The sequence below is a fragment of the Paramisgurnus dabryanus genome, chromosome 1 (assembly GCF_030506205.2).
Source record: "Paramisgurnus dabryanus chromosome 1, PD_genome_1.1, whole genome shotgun sequence".
Lineage (NCBI taxonomy): Eukaryota > Metazoa > Chordata > Actinopteri > Cypriniformes > Cobitidae > Paramisgurnus > Paramisgurnus dabryanus.
In genome coordinates, this window is record NC_133337.1 from 38,066,091 (window position 1) to 38,082,098 (window position 16,008).

The 16,008-nt window shown below is 41.1% G+C and overlaps 4 protein-coding genes across 5 annotated transcripts in view; all 4 read right to left on the bottom strand.

Moving 5' to 3' along the window:
* fam53b (family with sequence similarity 53 member B) overlaps positions 1–2,250 on the bottom strand; it is a 22,481-nt gene extending 20,231 nt beyond the window's left edge. Inside the window, exon 1 of one of the 2 annotated variants that reach the window (XM_065272817.2) lies at positions 2,133–2,250. The gene's annotated coding sequence lies outside the window, so the exon portion shown is untranslated. Of the gene's footprint in view, positions 1–1,207; positions 1,341–2,132 lie in introns of those variants that run through there. The other variant, XM_065272816.2, reaches the window with a different exon arrangement.
* Positions 2,251–3,291: 1,041 nt separating this feature from the next.
* Positions 3,292–5,574, bottom strand: hpdl (4-hydroxyphenylpyruvate dioxygenase-like). The gene is made up of 5 exons (XM_065272812.2): positions 4,916–5,574; positions 4,561–4,727; positions 4,167–4,318; positions 3,945–4,060; positions 3,292–3,842 (listed from the first exon to the last, which is right to left on the bottom strand). The coding sequence occupies exons 1-5, from the start codon at positions 5,566–5,568 to the stop codon at positions 3,656–3,658; spliced, it is 1,275 nt and encodes a 424-aa protein (XP_065128884.2). The 5' UTR covers positions 5,569–5,574; the 3' UTR covers positions 3,292–3,655.
* A 324-nt stretch (positions 5,575–5,898) lies between these two features.
* On the bottom strand, positions 5,899–12,299 carry LOC135757632 (C-terminal-binding protein 2-like). The gene is made up of 9 exons (XM_065272259.2): positions 12,133–12,299; positions 10,723–10,867; positions 10,433–10,639; positions 10,122–10,336; positions 9,190–9,320; positions 8,331–8,458; positions 7,938–8,055; positions 7,776–7,853; positions 5,899–7,590 (listed from the first exon to the last, which is right to left on the bottom strand). The coding sequence occupies exons 1-8, from the start codon at positions 12,268–12,270 to the stop codon at positions 7,787–7,789; spliced, it is 1,149 nt and encodes a 382-aa protein (XP_065128331.2). The 5' UTR covers positions 12,271–12,299; the 3' UTR covers positions 5,899–7,590; positions 7,776–7,786.
* Positions 12,300–13,792: 1,493 nt separating this feature from the next.
* Positions 13,793–15,760, bottom strand: LOC141281946 (uncharacterized). The gene has a single exon (XM_073814089.1). The coding sequence runs from the start codon at positions 15,224–15,226 to the stop codon at positions 13,793–13,795; it is 1,434 nt and encodes a 477-aa protein (XP_073670190.1). The 5' UTR covers positions 15,227–15,760.
* Positions 15,761–16,008: the final 248 nt, after the last annotated feature.

The window sequence follows — 16,008 nt, forward strand, 5'->3', positions numbered from 1 at the left end:
CAGTAAATTGTGTAAAACCTGTTCTGTGTTTTCTTTCCAGTGTCTAACAATGACAACATGACGTTTATTAACCAGATACACCCAACTAGAAACATTAACCCAAACAATTTCCTACAATAGGAAATGAATTTGCCCTGGGAAATGTTGTTCTGTTTCTGAGACAACACACACAACCAACCAACACTATTAAAGGGATACTTTACCCAAACATTACAATTCTGTCATTATTTACTTGCTCTCATGTTGTTACAAACCTGTATAAATGTCTTTGTTCTGATGAACATGAAGGAAAATATTTTGAGGAAAATTTGTAACCAAATCGATCATAAGCCCCATTCGCTTCTAAAAGTATTCTTTTATCCTACTGTGGAAGTGAATGGGGCTCATGATCGGTTTGGATGATTATAACAGAATTAGTCTGGTAACCCTTTACCACACACACACACACACACACACACACACACACACACACACACACACTAACCGTAACCTGAAAGAGTTTTTCTCATGAAGACCTTATACTGCATGTCACTCAAACAAGCCTCCTATTCACAGGACACACACACACACACATATATATTTGCATATGGCCTGAACACAACCTCGTGTAGTCTTGATCTGAAGAAATAAACACCGTCACACCCGTTAAACACGAAACAAACTACTGCTCGTATTCTCTGGCTCTCTTTTCCTCATATAATACACCAGTAATAATGAATATTCGTCACTAAAATAATTTAGTAACATAAACCAACTAAACTGAATACTTCAATAATACTGAACACTAATGATTGCACACTTGAATATTAATCGCATTGAATTATTAATCACACTGAGGACTCGATCACTTCAGCTCCGTGTTCACCTCACCTCAATTTTATTGTCATGTTGAACTGAAACTATTCTATTTAACTGGTTTATTTAACTGGTATCGAGTTTCACACCTCACTTTTGAACTCATAACTGTTGAACTGAAACTAGTTTATTTAACTTTTATCGAGTTTCACACTGAGTTAGAGAACTTGGTTAAAGTGTTTTAGCTCGCGCTGCGAACAAAAGCTACTAACGGCCCTGACAGTCTCGTGAAGCGCGCACACTAGAGCGCGAGCAGCTGGAAATAAACCCATCAACACTGTAATATACTCCTAAAGTAATGTAATGTACTTTAATAAAGTCCTACACACAAACTACTTCTCAAAATACTCACGCAGACAGCGAGCGGCGCGTCTCGTCGCGTCGCGGGAGCTGATCGCTCAGATCATCCTCATCCCGCCGCAGCTCGAGCCCGGAGAACACGCGCGCGCGCTTGAGCTATTGCAACATCAGCGGGGAAAAGAGGGGGACGCGGAATCATAGTACAACACAAAACACAGACACACAGCTCTAATAAACCCAATAAGTGAGAATGAAACACGTAAATAAACACGGAAGTTAATAATAACTGCCGATAAACGTTGACAGAGTGTTTCTGCACAGTTAATAATTCAAAGTAAAAATTCCCCTTCACCGGAATGGAATCGTCCAACACGACACAAACACGCGCATCTCAGGAAACACTGATGATGTTCTGTGGTTTTATTTTAATGATAATCATCTCATAAATTGACTGTACGTTTTATCTCATCTGTTGCTAACGTTAATTGTTTACAGAAACCTCATTAATAAACAGTGTAGTAAAGCTCATTTATAAACTCAACGGCACTGTGTGGTAGCATGTAATGTTTACCATAGCCATCCTGCTATGTCCAAAAACATGACGATTACCACAGTACAACGAATGTCCAATGAACATGTACTAGTATGTTTCAAATAGTGTTGTGTTTTACACTTCAGTCTTTAGTTATGTAACTTTGAATTGTTCATTTGTAAATAAACCGTGAATTCATGTCTGCCATGAGGTTGAATCCAAACGACAAAAGCATCAACTATCTCTTTTCTTATAAATGTGATTGCTGTAAAGTCACTGAAATTGAGCTCAGTTTTAAGCTGGTTCTGTATATGAAAGGTATGCTTGAAAGGTATGGAAGATGTAAACACACAAACCACAGCATAAGACAAACAAAAGTTAAATAGTTATTATTCATATTCATTGTTAAAGGTAAACAGTTGTTTAGTATGTCTAAAACTGATACCGGTTTAGTTGACAATTTCCAGATTTTCCACAGCCTGTGTTGTTTAATCAGGTTTCAGTTTGTTGTCGTGAAAGTTTCTTCTACATCTGTGAAGAACAGAAACTGTGTGATGATCTACAGCGCCATCTACAGTACACATCTGAAATCTCATTATTACAGTACATATATAACAAAGAATTCAACACACAATAAGATATCATCACTTATGTTAAAGACAGATCACATAAGCACAGTTTTCAACTAAAACACATAACCATTAGACTTAATAAAACAATATATATACAATGTAAAAGTGTCATGACAAAAATCGTGGTTCATGGTGCTTGTCAAACTTTACATGTCCATGTGTTTTTAACAAATATTAAATAAAAATATATAATGAAAATGTCTTTATTCATGCAGTTAATTATTTTGTTTAAATTTTGTAAATTCAAGTGCTTGTATTACGTTTAAAATAAATACAGAAATGTTCAGAAAGATGTTTTTCTATAATTAGTGTAAGCAAGAGGTTTCCATTATATGGTGTGACAACATCCCTGCATTTAGATTCATCTTAAATGTTAAACTGTATCAGGAATGTTCAATAGCTTTTTAGTCAACATCTGGTTTCATGTCTAAATTGAAAGCTACTTTAAGTTAATATATTTCTGCAAAATATTCACTAGGCTAAAAAGTGGGACACGTCTCCTATTTACTCTTGACACAAACCACATGACTTCTAAAACAATCTTAATTCAGTCTCACACATCATCTGGAAACACTTTCTTGAGCTGTTAAAATGTTATTAAATCACATTTGTGGTAGTCATTTAACAGCAGATGCCCAGGTGATCACTAAAGCTGATTCACAAGTGTGCATTAACATGTAATTAATAGGGTAAAATGATAATAAAGCATATTTGGTGTGCTGTCCGAGGGTAGGGCTCAGAATATTAGCCTGAACCCAAATCCCCCCCCCCCCTTAACTGGGATAGTTGTACCAGCAGAGATTGAGGCAATGGGCTGAATTAGGGATGCTGCAAAAAACATCACGGGACAGATATGAGGGACGGCTCTGTATAGAGACCTCTTTGCGCTCTTCTGACCACATTTCTTCTGAACTTAGTTAAAGAAACTTCATTTGTTGAAGAATGAAACTATCATCATTTTCATATAATTGGTCAGGTGATAAAAAGTATTTTATAAAACAGTTTGGAGGCTTTGATGTATCTGATAATAGCACAACATTACAGCTGATATTTCACAGTGAAAATACAATACAGTGCATTACAGTACAGTACAGTATGAACCCTCACGCATACATTTTTCAGCTCACATGATGCTTTATTTACTGAACCCGATATAGGAAATGCCCTGAACTTGAGCTTGTTTCTTATCTTAAAGGTCCTGAAAACTGATTTGATCACAACAAATTGATCAGACCATCACAGTTACCAAACTCACACCTAAACCAAGCATCTGAAGTCTATATAATATAATGTCTGAAAGTGCCACTGTTGTTGTCACACACATTCATCAATGGGATCAGGGTTGTCTGCTCTGTTTGTTTTTACGCTCTGATTCCTGGTCTCCATTCATGTAAGCTTGCACAGATCTCCAGAGCGCACGAATATTCCCCTCGCCGAAGCCTGTGGCTCCCCTCCGTTCAATGAGCTCTAGGAAGAAGGTGTCCTCTCCAAAAATGGGTTTGGTAAACACCTGGAGCAGATACCTGTGAGCACAGAGGCGACAAAAAAAAACATCAATATACAAATCAAGCAAAAGATGATTTTTACAGACAAACATCCCGGAACCTCCGCTGACGTGGTCGTACCGTTGGCTGGGAGCGTTGATGTCATCTGCGTGGACGTCTGTGTCCAAGAGGATGCCGTATTGACTCAGTGCATAAGGATCATGACCTGCCTCCACAATCTCCTGCTGTTTCCCCACCTGCACACGCACGCACACACACACAGTTGCCATACGAGCCGTACGTGAACTCCAAGAATCTTCAGTATTTCTGGCTATCATGACTGACATTAAGTAACAGACTGACCTCAGTGTAGTAGGTGGGAGGGGGTGAGAAGAACTGAACTCCGGCGCAGGTCAGCGTTTGAGCTGTGGAGACAATGTCCTCAGTGTAAAGACCTATGTGCTGGACACCTGCACCTCTGTGCTCTTCTAGAAATGTGTCTACCTGGTTCCTGCCTGAAAGAAAAATACAAAAAAAAATAATTCATTAGACAGTTTTAGTTCTGGATGCTGACTGGTCAACACAGTAATCCTAAAACACATAATATAATGAGAGTATAATGGATCACTACAGCAGAACAACTCCATTTGTAAAAATCTGTGAGTTTAAAGAGATTATTGCATGCATGATGTGAACAGAAAATGTACTGTAATGTTCTCAGATCAAGCAACTTTTGCTTTAATGTGTATAAAAGCACCTTGTTCAGGAAGAGACTCTGCCATCACAAACTTGCAGTCTGTTTCCTTTTGATCTTTAAAATGAACTTTCACTCCAGACTCACTACATTTCCAATAATCCATAGCAGTGAGACGCAGGCCGATGCCGTCCTGGTTCAGAATATATCCCTCATCCACATCTTCATTCCTGCAAAGGGAAGAAAAGAAAAAAAAGTGACAAGTTTGTCAAGTATGCAAAGCATACTCGAAATGTGACCTCTGCATTTAACCAAAACTAGTGAGAGTAGCGAACACACACACACACGTTGTAAAGAAAACTCTGAATAAAGTTGATTAATGTGAGATGCTGTCCATCATCATCAGACTGACTGATACCTGTCAATGAAAAACCTCTGGAAGCCAAAGTTCTTCTCGTACCAGCGCGTGATGTCCGGCGTGCTTCTCCTCGTGCACGCGTATGTGATGTGATCAAAGTGAGTAATGGGACAGTAGGAGTCTGAGCTGCCGTCTGCAGTCTGCTGGAAACCCGGCAGAAACACACCATCATATCGAGACGTGTCAATGAGAGTGTGACACACATTACCCACTACAGACCGGACCACGGAGAAGGTGACCGACCCTCTGTCATCGTACACCTGAGTGGGCGGCAGGACAAACTCACAGCCCTGATCACGCAGAGCCGTGGACGAACTCTCCACATCCGACACCTCAAAACAAACATTACTCACAGTGTCCACTGGGTAGTGTGTAGGGGCTCCGTACAGACCTTCAAATTGTTGATGATGTGTGGCTTTGACAGGACTCCACACACGTGACTGATGCCCATTCAACCTCTGCTGCGCTCCACGCGCCCTCTCGTTCACAACAAACACCGCCGATCCTCTGCGCACTGCGAGCTGCTTCACGCGCTCTGTCAGTCTGATCGCAAACACGTTAAACTTGAAGCGGGACACGAGCTCATGAGCTACTTTATCCACGTTTGAGACATACAGTGAAATGTGGTGCAGCCGGTTCAAGTAAGCTGCCATGTTGCGTTGACGTCATACAGGGGCGTGTCATAAAAATAGCATATCTGTCTATCTTATCACTATAATTGTAATATAACAGTGATATAAGGTTAATAAATGTGTAAGTTAAAGAATATTGCCAATATGAAAAAATAAAAATATACAACATAAAAAAAGATGTGTTCGACTTCTACAAAGTACCGCGAGAGCGATGTGAAATCAGACTGTTCCGTAGGATTTTTCGAATCGTTCTCGCGGTACTTTGATGTCATCTATGCGGTGTCAGCTCTGAGGTCAGTAGAAAACTTCTCGGTAAGTTTGCCCCTCGTCATCTTCTGTACATTTATTTATTCACTGTGTAACTTGTAAACATTTTAAATCACTTCCATTCTTACAAGAACGAAACATTTCGTAACCTTTTAAGCATTGCTTTCTGACGTGCAAATTGCTTAGGAATCGATCGTGGCGTATTTGTGATAGCAAATAAAAACTTTATAACTTTATCTTAAGACAGTTTGAATGTTTAACCACATGAATTAAATAGTTTTGAATAAGGTGTACTAATATTGCGACATTAATAATAGTGGTAAATGGATGTGCTACACGGAGGGTACATTTCTGAATCATGATAGGTCCATAAAAACAGGCATAGACATTCTTAAAATGGAAGTGCATGTTTTATTTGAACTCTGAACAGAAAATGTTCCAGTCGTACCAGAAACAATCACAAGAAAGAAATCTTTACACTTCTGCATCTCTTTCTGTCTGACAGACAAACAAACACATCCCAACAAACCAAACCAAAGAACAAAGACAGAACTGTTTCTCAGCAGCGGTTCTCAAAGGGCTTTTGTATGAGGACATCCAATTTATTACTGCAGTTATCATACAAAATTGAAACAAAAATGTCTTGATGTGAACTATTAAAATGAACTTGGGGTAATTCAGAGCACCAAACAGATTGAATGTGGACACAAACCATCTTCATCCACAGAATGATAAATCTGTTTTATCTGCTGTATTTGACTTGCTTTCTTATTTCAGCTCATGTAGTTTTCATAGATCTTCACTTTTTTGAGGTTTTTGAGATTTGACTGACTAGCTTCTCCCATTTAACAGAAGTTTAAACGCTGACATCAATATCGAAAGATTTAAAAATAATATTCTTGGCAAGTTATGCTGTTTAATTTGTCTGTCTAAACTAATTGTCATGGTTAGTTGAATTGTTTTTCTTTCCTCTGCTGTCCACATCAACAGACCAGTTGAGGACCACTGGTTAAATGAGAGAAGATTTATCTAACAATAGAAACCTAAGATGTTTTTTTAAATCTTCAGTTCTTCTAGAAACGTTACGATGTTGCTCTATAAAACACTAAAATCAATCAAACAGGAATGTGCAGATCATTTTACTTCAACATTTCTCTCTTCTTTAAAACACAAAATGAGGATATAAAAGTGATAATTGTGATTAACCTGAGTCATAGCAGAATAAACAGATGACAAAACCACAAACTCACAGAATACAAAATCAAGTTGATCTGCTGGACCAAAAAAATAATAATCCGTGTACCTGTTTACAAACAATCATCTCTAATAATAAATTAACAAACAAACACACGAGAATCCGCCAAACTCTGCGTGTGCAGGCCAATCAGCAGTGAGCTGTCAATCATTTGAAATAATAGATTAGTAGGTGTGGCCTGGAATAAAGTGGAACCTGCTGATGGTCAAACATTCTGGATTTATTTATTTTTTAAAAGTGGGTGTGTCCATACAGCTGCGCTCAATAGATGAGGGTTCCTGTGATGAGGGCGGAGCTTCTGTGCAGATCAAAAACTTCAACTCCCTCATGAGTCCTGAATAATGTTTATGTAAATAAGAGAAATGTATCTGTCTGTAGAGATCAGAGTTCAGCTTCAGTGTTTCTGCTCTGTCACATCATCTCTGCTCTCTGTATGTGTCGAGGGCACCGATTGGACAATTGGCAGTGCACCTGAACCTGCAGGAACGCCCCCTGATGCCACACCCATCACAACTGATGACCTACAGCAGAGGCCAAAGGTCAGTCCTTGGAAATACAAGAGGTGGGTAGAAACACTGTAACAATGATATTAACACTTCTTAGGATGAGAGAGGTCCATCAGGGGTCAAAGGTCAGCGATAAACAGCAGAAAATTTTATAGACAGACAACTAGACAGACAGACATCTGTAGTCTTTTAGTTTTTACCTGCTGCTCATTCAAGCATTGATTTTGTCGTGGGGGGCGGAGCCTGTAGTAATGGCGTGCAGTGATTGGTTGACTTGGCTGTGTGAAAGAAGCAGATAGGGGTGGGGCTCAGAGATTTCCTCATGTAATGTGATTATGTGTGTGGGGGTGGGGGTGTTGTACCTGTATGGAGCTCCATTGAGTTCATGATGAACACCTTGTTGATCGATGACGCTCCAGGGTCCTGAGGTCATGAAGAACTCTTTATTAACACAATTTCTCAGACTGTCTGGAATTCGACCTGAGAGAGAGAAAGTGAGGATCAAGTTAAACTCTACATTAGTTACACATGTGTTATGGTCCTGGATGCTGATTGGTCAAGAGAGTCAAAAAACTTTGAATAAAAGCATCTGCATCTGCATAAAGATTCATTTAATTCATACAACAGTTTACAAACAATGTTTGTGTCCTAAGAGACTGTTGTGAATAGAGTCGAACCTTCAGCCATGTGTGTGAGAGTGTTTGTGTGTGTGTGTGTGTGTTTTGTGTGTATGTGTGAGTGTGTTTGTGCAGCACCTGTAATGGCTCTACGTATCTCTGTGGCGGCCGCTTCTCTCATCTCTAATGATGCTTGTTCACTGTACCAGGCCGTGTGCGGAGTGCAGATCAGATTCGGGGCGTCTTTCAAAGCTCCTTGTGCAAAACTTCACAAACAGATAGAGACGCACAAACAGAAACGGTTTAAACAGTGCAAACACTGTGGCATGCAATTCACTAGATGCTACATTGATTTTACCCTGATTTACTCCTCTATAATCCTGTCAGTTAATGAGATACAAACGTCTGACAGGCAAATTATCGCCCACCCCTATTAGATCTTAATGATTGAATGGGGCTAGGCTAAGTGCTAATACATTCACGACGTGCTGTAAAAAGATTAAGTGCGCACATTGAAAAAAGACAGGTATGTATTAATTTTTCTAAGTTGAGGTAAGATCATAATAAAATATTGGTGGTGTTTTTCTTTAAAGGTGCATTGTGTAACTTTTAGAAGGTCTAATGACAGAAATGCAATATAATCTCCACATAACAATATTATCAGTGGTGCATAAAGACTTGGTATTGTTTTTATTACTTTAGATTCAGCCGTTTCTATCACCTATGCACGGCGGGTCTCCTTACATGTAAGGCGCATCATGTTTCTACAGTAGCCCTAAACGTCCAAACTGATCTACAGAGCGTGTTTCATTATTATGTTGTCTCAGACGACATGTTTGCCCTGTGGCGGCTACCATATGTGCTTTGAAATTCAGGGGTGAGCTGTTGGTTGCAATTCGCAATCTCATCACAAGATGGCGCTAAACTTTACACACACCACCTTTAAACTGGAAATAATCAGGAATATTAATATTTTGTGTGTGTGTGTGTGTCTTACCTGAACGGTTCGGTCTCATGCACATCAAGAGCAGCTCCACGTATTCGTCCCTCTTTCAGAGCCTGAGCGAGAGCTTTCTCATCCACCAGACCACCGCGTGATGTGTTCACCAGAAATGCACCCTGACGCATCTAACACACACACAGATGCACACGCAGACGCAGACAGACACAGATGAGTTTAATGACTCTGTTTGTTCAGCAGGGTTCATTCATTCATTCAGATACAAAATATTCAGCAGTTCATCTGAAGAACTCATTAAGCGTCTCTTTCCTTTCATTCATATTTCATTGTTTTTAACACAAGCTAATGACTCTCAGACCTTATGTGCTCTGTTAGTGTTGGTCATGATAGGTGAGGATGATGTCATTCTAGAGAGGATTTGATTGGACAAGCCCCGAGTCCGAGATGACGTCATGAAAATTTTCCCCATTATTAAATAAGAGAAAGACCAAAATCTGATCTTCTGTAGGTTTGTGCTGCTGTTAAAGTGTTTGTCTATAACAGTAGACTAGATCAGGGCTTTTCAAACTTTTTGTGTGTGTGGACCACTATTTGAAATCAAGAAATTTCGTGGACCACCTCATAATACTCATAATAAAATATGTCTACACAAAGTCCTGAATTTATCTGCACCTCTAAATAGGCTTACTAGCACTAAAACTATAACTAGTCATCACATCAGTACAATAGATTCTTAAAACATATTCTTAAAAAAATATATTTTTCTTAAAACATTCACAGTTTGGGAATGGACTAGATCATAGACAGACATGAACTACAAACTCACTTCACTCATAATGCATTGCTCTGCGTTTTTCATTGCAGTAAACGAACACCGCTGTGAGTTGTGTGTGTGTGTGTGTGTGTGTGTGTGTGTGTGTGTGTGTGTGTGTGTGTGTGTGTGTGTGTGTGTGTGTGTGGTACGATACCTGTTTGATGGTGAAGTCATTGATGAGATGATGATTATGTTCATTCAGGTTACAGTGTAGAGAAACACAGTCGCTCTGGTACAGCAGATCCTGTAGCGTATAAACACGCTGAACACCCAGTGATCTCTCCAGACCGTCCTGCAGGTACGGATCATAAAAGATCACATTGAAGCCAAACACTTTGGCCCTGACGGCAACAGCTTGACCTGAGCGACCTTTAGGAACAAACACAACCAAAGACAATTTGACTTTTATTCGTCTAATAAGCGTTTGCAATCTTACAGGTCTGACAGTGTTTGTGTACGTCTAACCGAAGCCGATGAGTCCAAGCGTTTCTCCACGGATGCGTGCGGCTCCTGACGCCACCTCGCGAATCTGCTCGACGCTGTGCACGCGTGTGCCCTCCCTCAAGGCCTGATAAAGCCACGTGTTCCTCCGGTAAAGATTCAGAATATGACACAGAGTTGAATCTGCCGTTTCCTCCACTGCAGCTGATGGTATATTACACACCGCAATACCTGTACACATATTTAACAGCACATCTAAACATCATGTCTTTATGTCTGTGAGTGTGTGTGTGTATTGCGGTGTGTTTTAGTACCGAGCTCTCCAGCCGCTTTGATGTCTATATTATCATATCCGCTGCCAATGAGTATAATAATCCTGAGGGCTTTAAACTTCTCCAGATCTTCTCGTGTCAGAGTAATGGTGTGATACATCAGCGCACCAACAGCCTCATTTAACACCTGAAACATATCAGACATAAAGTCAATCAACACACAGATACAGTGAGACACATTCACATCTACTCTTTAACCCTTGACTTTATTTTAAAGGTTTTAAAGTTAAAATATGAGGACTTCTAGATCCTGCTAGAAAGCACAAAGATCTTCAGAGACTTTAAGCCCAACAAACCAGAGTTTATCTGAAATCATCACTCGTCTTTTTGTGATGTCACAATATCAAAGCCACCACATTGTTATTCCCAAACATTATATTAAATCAGCAGGAAGTTGTCAGACTTTAATGATGAAACAGAACTTTACTAGTATCAGTTTTATATCTGAAGTCTCTTTGTTTATTCCTACAACCCAAACGTTGTTCCAAATATGTATACAGTTTGTCCATGTAAGGGAACCGTGGTGTATGTAGATAAAAATGTCTCAATCATAGGTAATAAAGACATAACAGTTCATTATGTAAGGTCTTTATACAGCACTGATAATATAGTTATGTAGATTATATTACATTTGTTGGGCTCTGTAATGATCTTTCTCTGTCTGTCAAGTCCTCTTCAACATTGGGTGACTTATTTGTTTTCTGTAGCGTTTGAAAATGCTTTGTAATTGTGTTTGTTATATGTTTTGTATTAGTTTTATTTTTGTTTTATCTTTTATCCTTCTCTGTACAGCACTTTGGTTTTACTTTTGGTGTTGAAAGTGCGATCTATAAATAAGAGTCAAGAGATCCACCTTTCATTTCTATGCAATCTGGCACGTTTCTATATTTTACTGAGTGAATGTTAAAGTCACGCTTAAAAACTTATTCAGAGATATAATGCTGACTTTGTATGTTCTTAAAGTGATAGTTCAAGCAAAAATGAAAATAAACTCTTTAAAAACAGTTCGACACAAGTTCTCAAGCGAGTGTTTTTTCTGTGTAGGATATATGTTGATGTGCTTCATACACTACTACACTCAATCATAAGATTGTTTTCATTTTTGCTTGAACTATTATGAAGCTTTTTTCCATCTATTTCCACCGGTGTCATTACAGTCACGCTCACCTTAATGATTGCTATAAATCTTGTATTCTGCCCGAGTAAAAGTAGAAATGAACTTACATGAACACATCATAAAAGACTGATATACTTAATGTAGTGTTTTATGTGTCATTTATATCCAGTAGATCAGTGGATTTCTCACACAAGTTCATGTTTACTCATCTAAATGAAGACATCATATTGACTTGTGTTGTTTTTACTGTATGGAGGATCTCTGTGTGTTTTTACCTTCTCATGAATCTCTTGTGTGGATTGGGCATCACAGAAAGCTACAGTCGCGAGATCTTTCAGGATGGGCATCTCCACGGTACAGTCACGGCCGTCCAACAGAGCCACCAGAGGACGAGGATGAAGAGAACCGTTCATGATCTGAGGTCTGATACCTGAACACACACAACAGGTCTGATATGTCAATAATCAATCATTATTATTATTATTAACATTACATATGACCAAAATCTAATTATACAAAAGTGTGAAATTCTCAATGGAGGCTGAAACCTGTGTGTGTTTAAAAAAACACACACTCTCACGAGAACACATACACACACACACATGCACTCACACACACACACACACACACACACACACCTCATCCTACAGAAGCTCTTAAAGAGATTTCATAGGAGCTAAAGTAGTGACATCACACAGGAAGTTCTGACAGAAACAGCCAATCTGAATCAAGATTGTGTGTGTGTGTGTGTGTGTGTGTGTGTGTGTGTGTGTGTGTGTGTGTGTGTGTGTGTGTGTGTGTGTGTGTGTGTGTGTGTGTGTGTGTGTGTGTGTGTGTGTGTGTGTGTGTGTGTGTGTGTGTGTGTGTTGATATTCAATACTCAAGAGCTGTGGGTTTGTTTACAGGACATAAATTATTTACACTGACAGAAATCCACACTTCAGAGACTCAACACTGACAGCTCTACAGACACAAACATCTTATACACAACGTTAAAACTAACAATTCATAAAGCTGAGCTGTCCAGAGACACAAACCCAAATAACACACACACAGACACACTCGTCTTTAATCACCTCTCTTCAGGATGAACTTGTACAGGGTTAGACAAACACATCTTACAGTACATAATCTAATTAACCTTTCAAAACATCTTCACTACCCATAATGCACTGCAGCCACAGGTGGTGCACTTATTTATCTCTCAGTGTAAGAAGATTCAGATGATCCTACACACTCACACACACACACACACACATCACTGACCTGCAGTGTGTTGTATATCCTGGTGTGTGTGAACTGAAGGTGTGCTGTGTTCAGATTGGTTAGTGTGTGTCTGCTGCTGACCTGTTTAACCACACCACTTATAAACTACTCATGAAACCAACCAACCAAAAGAGTTCAAGACTAAAGACTGACATCAATGAGCACCTCCCACTACACACACACACACACACACACACACACACAGTAGTTCTTATATCGAATGTTTGTACAGTTTGAATAATCTTGTGTAGGGAATAACACACAATCCCAGACTGAACATTTGAACAGATGAACTCAAGCAGGTTAAAGCCACACATCATTCAGACAGAATAAATACTGCACGTCCAGCACCAGTGCCTGTGTAAAGTCCTTATAAAGTCTGTTTAAAGCCTTCAGTAAGTATAGCTGGGATTACAAACATTGAATCCTTCGAACACACTTCAAAACATCACCAGAAAAGGAACACAAACATCTAAAAACAGAAGACTCAGCCAAATCCACTTTGCACATCCAATATCAACATGCATGCAGAACTTAATAAAAACATTTAAACTGAATCCATATTCTACTGCAACTGTATCATTAAATACAGACATTCAGTGTTCATAAGAGAACTACTAACAAACAAACAAACAATGAGCACAAAACAAACAAGTAAATGTAGTTGTGTTACAGCAGGAGGTGTGAGGTGACAGAATAAAGCAGAGAGGAGTAAAGACTGATACTTGTGTCAGGAGAACCCATTGTGGACACGATGACCGGCGGTCCTGTTCGACGGGTCAGCTTGTTGTTTGGATTAATGGTCTGAGCCTGTAGGGCAGAAGACACCTGGAGAACCGCAGCATCCAGGGGAGCGCCTCCTTTTCGCAGTAACTGAGGGCTGTGATGAGGACTTTGACTTGGAGATAGAGGAGGCAGGTTTGGTGGACGCTTCATCAGCTCCATGGGAGCGTAGGTGCCGGAGAAGGTCTTAGGTTGACATGGCTGTGTGGGCACACCGAGACCGCTGTGGGCGTTGTACATGGACAGTGGTCGCGTCTGCGGTAAACCGGTAGCGTAAACGCCGGGACTGACGTGAAGACCCGCTAGCGGTCGAACCGCCGGGTATGTTGTTGTTTCTAGTAGATGCTGAGAGGGAGCGCTGCTTGGCCGGCGACCCAGAAACTCTCCCGCTCTCTCGCCGGGCGGCTGTTGCATGAAGTGAGCGTCTGCGCCGAGGGCCTGAGGCTGAACGTAGAGATCGTTGCGGTGACTGAAGCTGTTGGAGCGACCCCGCAGAACGCCGGCACCCGTCGCGCCCGTCTTACAACTGAGAACCACTCGAGACAGGGCGCGTACCTGTCCTAAGTTTGGCGCCACAGAGCGGATGTCGTGGTCTTCCATCATGGCCAGCATGGCGGCGGAGTCGAACCCCTGCTGTAGGAGCAGATTTATGGTGCTTTCCGACAGTCCCTCGGAGCGCAGCAGGGCCAGGAACCCCGGATCGGCACTTCTCTTCGGGTCTGCGGAAACAGCCGCTGGACCTGTCCCTCCTGCACTCGGGTCATAAGCAGGGTCATAGGGCATCCTCTGGTTCGCTACCGAGCCGTAAGCTGCCGTCCCTCGAGAGAGATTTCCGTCCATGACCGAAGCCGTGGGATCCATCACAATACAGGTGGAGTGGGGCTGACTGGACTCAAGAGGGATGCCGTTGATGTCACCGTATACAGAATGACCCTGATCGGCCTGGAACCTGGACGCGGCCGACTCGATGCCGAAGCAGGCGGGTGAGGCGGCTCTACTGCGAGCACGCTGATTATCTGAAATCATCTTGGCAGCCAGAGAATCCCTGTACAGCCGGCTGATCTCATGAGCCGGGGGTGGGGGAGGAGGGGGTGGAGGAGGCGGCGCAGGACCGGCCGCGGGAGTAGTCGCCCTAGTCTGCCCTTGATCCCAAACGGACCTGACCCCTCCTGCGGCCAAACCATAATGCGATCCTGATCTGCTTAGCATCTGTTGGTTTCCCTTGTAAAACCCCTGCAGATCTTCAGGTGGCTGGGCAGAGAGAGCGATATCAAACGGGTAGTAATCCGGAGGTGGAATGGTTCCTCGTACAGCCATCATGTTCCTGAAGAGGTTTCTGTCAGCGCCAGCGAGAAGTGATCATCACCTGTCGAGAGTATCCCTGAAGAGAGTCCAGTTGCTCTTGGACAAAGCCTCGTTAACAAACCTTCCCCAGCGACCGAACGTCTTTATGAGTACGAGAACTATTTCTCCGTTCGTATGATGCTGATGAACACAGACCGCGAGACAAATGGCCGGGACAGGTAAGACAAGAGGAGCGAGGGGACCAGCAGGTGTTTGGTTTCATGGCTCATGTGTCGTGTGGAGGTGTGCGAGGGGAGATCACGTTTCACCTGAGCTCTGCTAGACATTTTATTGTGCCTCATTTGAGGTTACGCTATCATGTGGCTGGCAGAAAACCTCTGAATAATTCAGGTCTGGAAATATAAGCAAGTCTGAAAGATCTGCACAACACAACAGCTCACAAATAAACAAAATGAAGATGAGCATCACATCGATCAGACAGAACTGAAGTGTGAAGCAAACACCCTTACGTGATCTGGAGAATTATTTCATGATATGAAAGAAATGAGACATTAATAATAGAGATTTATGATAAATAGAATCAAACTCATCTAGATGTGTTCACTTGATATGTAAAGATCAGAACATTAAAGTCCCACTGTGGTGAAAATCAAGTTTTTGTTGTTGTTTATATGCTATATGTGGTGTTTTTAATATGCTGTAAGACAAACCATGTGCACATTTATTATTCAACACCATTGCTTAGTATTTTATCCATAATATTTGAGTTTTCCAAAGACATCTTATTTCCACGGATT

What these genes read in the sequence shown, in the direction of transcription:
- LOC141281946 (XM_073814089.1), bottom strand. Translation starts at nt 15,226, where the DNA reads ATGATGGCTGTACGAGGAACCATTCCACCTCCGGATTACTACCCGTTT.
- LOC135757632 (XM_065272259.2), bottom strand. Translation starts at nt 12,270, where the DNA reads ATGAACGGTTCTCTTCATCCTCGTCCTCTGGTGGCTCTGTTGGACGGC. An exon ending in ATGACTTCACCATCAAACAG is followed by an intron (nt 9,321 to 10,121) that starts GTATCGTACCAC and finishes TGTGTGTGTTAG; the next exon opens with ATGCGTCAGGGTGCATTTCT. An exon ending in CTCAATGGAGCTCCATACAG is followed by an intron (nt 7,854 to 7,937) that starts GTACAACACCCC and finishes TCTTTCACACAG; the next exon opens with CCAAGTCAACCAATCACTGC.
- hpdl (XM_065272812.2), bottom strand. Translation starts at nt 5,568, where the DNA reads ATGGCAGCTTACTTGAACCGGCTGCACCACATTTCACTGTATGTCTCA. An exon ending in AGAGTCTCTTCCTGAACAAG is followed by an intron (nt 4,319 to 4,560) that starts GTGCTTTTATAC and finishes TTTTTCTTTCAG; the next exon opens with GCAGGAACCAGGTAGACACA. An exon ending in CTCCCACCTACTACACTGAG is followed by an intron (nt 4,061 to 4,166) that starts GTCAGTCTGTTA and finishes GTGCGTGTGCAG; the next exon opens with GTGGGGAAACAGCAGGAGAT.